Source organism: Cynoglossus semilaevis, chromosome 5, assembly GCF_000523025.1.
Source record: "Cynoglossus semilaevis isolate Cse_v1.0 chromosome 5, Cse_v1.0, whole genome shotgun sequence".
Lineage (NCBI taxonomy): Eukaryota > Metazoa > Chordata > Actinopteri > Pleuronectiformes > Cynoglossidae > Cynoglossus > Cynoglossus semilaevis.
In genome coordinates this window covers 15,361,427-15,362,641 of record NC_024311.1, presented here as the reverse complement: position 1 = coordinate 15,362,641, position 1,215 = coordinate 15,361,427, and the positions used below count along the sequence as shown (strand labels likewise).

Below are 1,215 nucleotides of genomic sequence, written 5' to 3'. Positions count from 1 at the left end.
AGTGAAAGTCACTAGATGGCAGCATTGCAGCTCATTTAATTAATCTATTTTAATAATCAGGGGATTTCATGCAGAATTTGGACAGTTTGGACAATATGGACATGACACGGATATCGACAAAAAGTTAATATCCGACATCCCTAGATTTTTGGTCCAACATCAACATTTTGGTCAAACTATTTTGAGAAAAAAAAAAAAGACGTGGGGCCAAAGCTTGGATCTCTGTTACCATGAACATATCTGGTCAGTGAGACTTGATCATCATTTACAGAGATCATCGTGAACATACCTCATACTTGCACTGGGTGTCTTTCTTGGCTCCCTCCACATCCAGCATCAGTGCCCAGGCTCTGCCTCTGAGCTGCAGAGGAATTCCCTTGTAGACCCGTTTCACCATCTGACAAACACGGACAAAGAGTGACAGACAGATGGAGAAAGAGTGACAGACAGAGAGAGAGAGGAGGAAGAGAAGAAGAAAAGCTGCTCACTCTACAGCACCACCGCGTGACAAGAATATCAAAACTCTCTCTCTGAATAGCAGCACACACAACGTCGCTCTCTCGCTGACGTGTTTGTTGAAAATCTGCCACCATCGTAAATCTGAATGAGAATTTTCAACTACGTGGTGCAGAAACAAACAAAAAAAAAATTCTGTTCATTTTCTGTATGGAATTTGTGGTGGGAAGTTATGCATTTCCTCATGGGAGAAACATCTGGTTCTTCAGTTTGTAAACACTGTGGACGGTGACTCACCCTGTCACTGCTCTTGTATTTATCCCACTTCTTCACCATCTTCAGCCACTTCTCAGCTCTGGCGACCTCCAGCTGCTTCAGCTGTGGAGGAGGAGCAGAGGAGACAGGAGAGTCAAGCATTAATGTTTTATAAACAAAACCAAAAAACTGGAAAGAATCAAGAAAATCCTGAAAATGGCAATGGAATTTGAACCTGAATGGACAAAAACAGAGGTTCAAAACTCCAGGCTTGGGGGCCAATTCTGGCCCACAAAACCCCCCCAGATCAGGCCCAGATGTTAGACATAATTTAATTTGGCCCTTGAGGCAATTTTTGAATTTTATTTTTAGTTTGAGAGTGCTGGGATAAAAGGATGGAAGAAGGAAATTACGGTAACTTCAATTAACAACTGGAAGATATCGTATTTTTCGGACTATAAGTCGCACTTTTTTTTCATCCTTTGGCTGGGTTTGTGACTTATA

General features: G+C 41.9%; 1 protein-coding gene across 1 annotated transcript in view; it reads right to left on the bottom strand.

Moving 5' to 3' along the window:
* The window catches only part of LOC103379256 (USP6 N-terminal-like protein), a 13,271-nt gene that overhangs the window by 6,568 nt on the left and 5,488 nt on the right, over positions 1-1,215 (bottom strand). Inside the window, exons 5-6 of the mRNA XM_025055874.1 lie at positions 754-834; positions 278-397 (exon numbers count right to left, since the gene is read on the bottom strand). Of these exons, the coding sequence (XP_024911642.1) occupies positions 278-397; positions 754-834 (201 nt within the window). The remainder of the gene's footprint in view (positions 1-277; positions 398-753; positions 835-1,215) is intronic.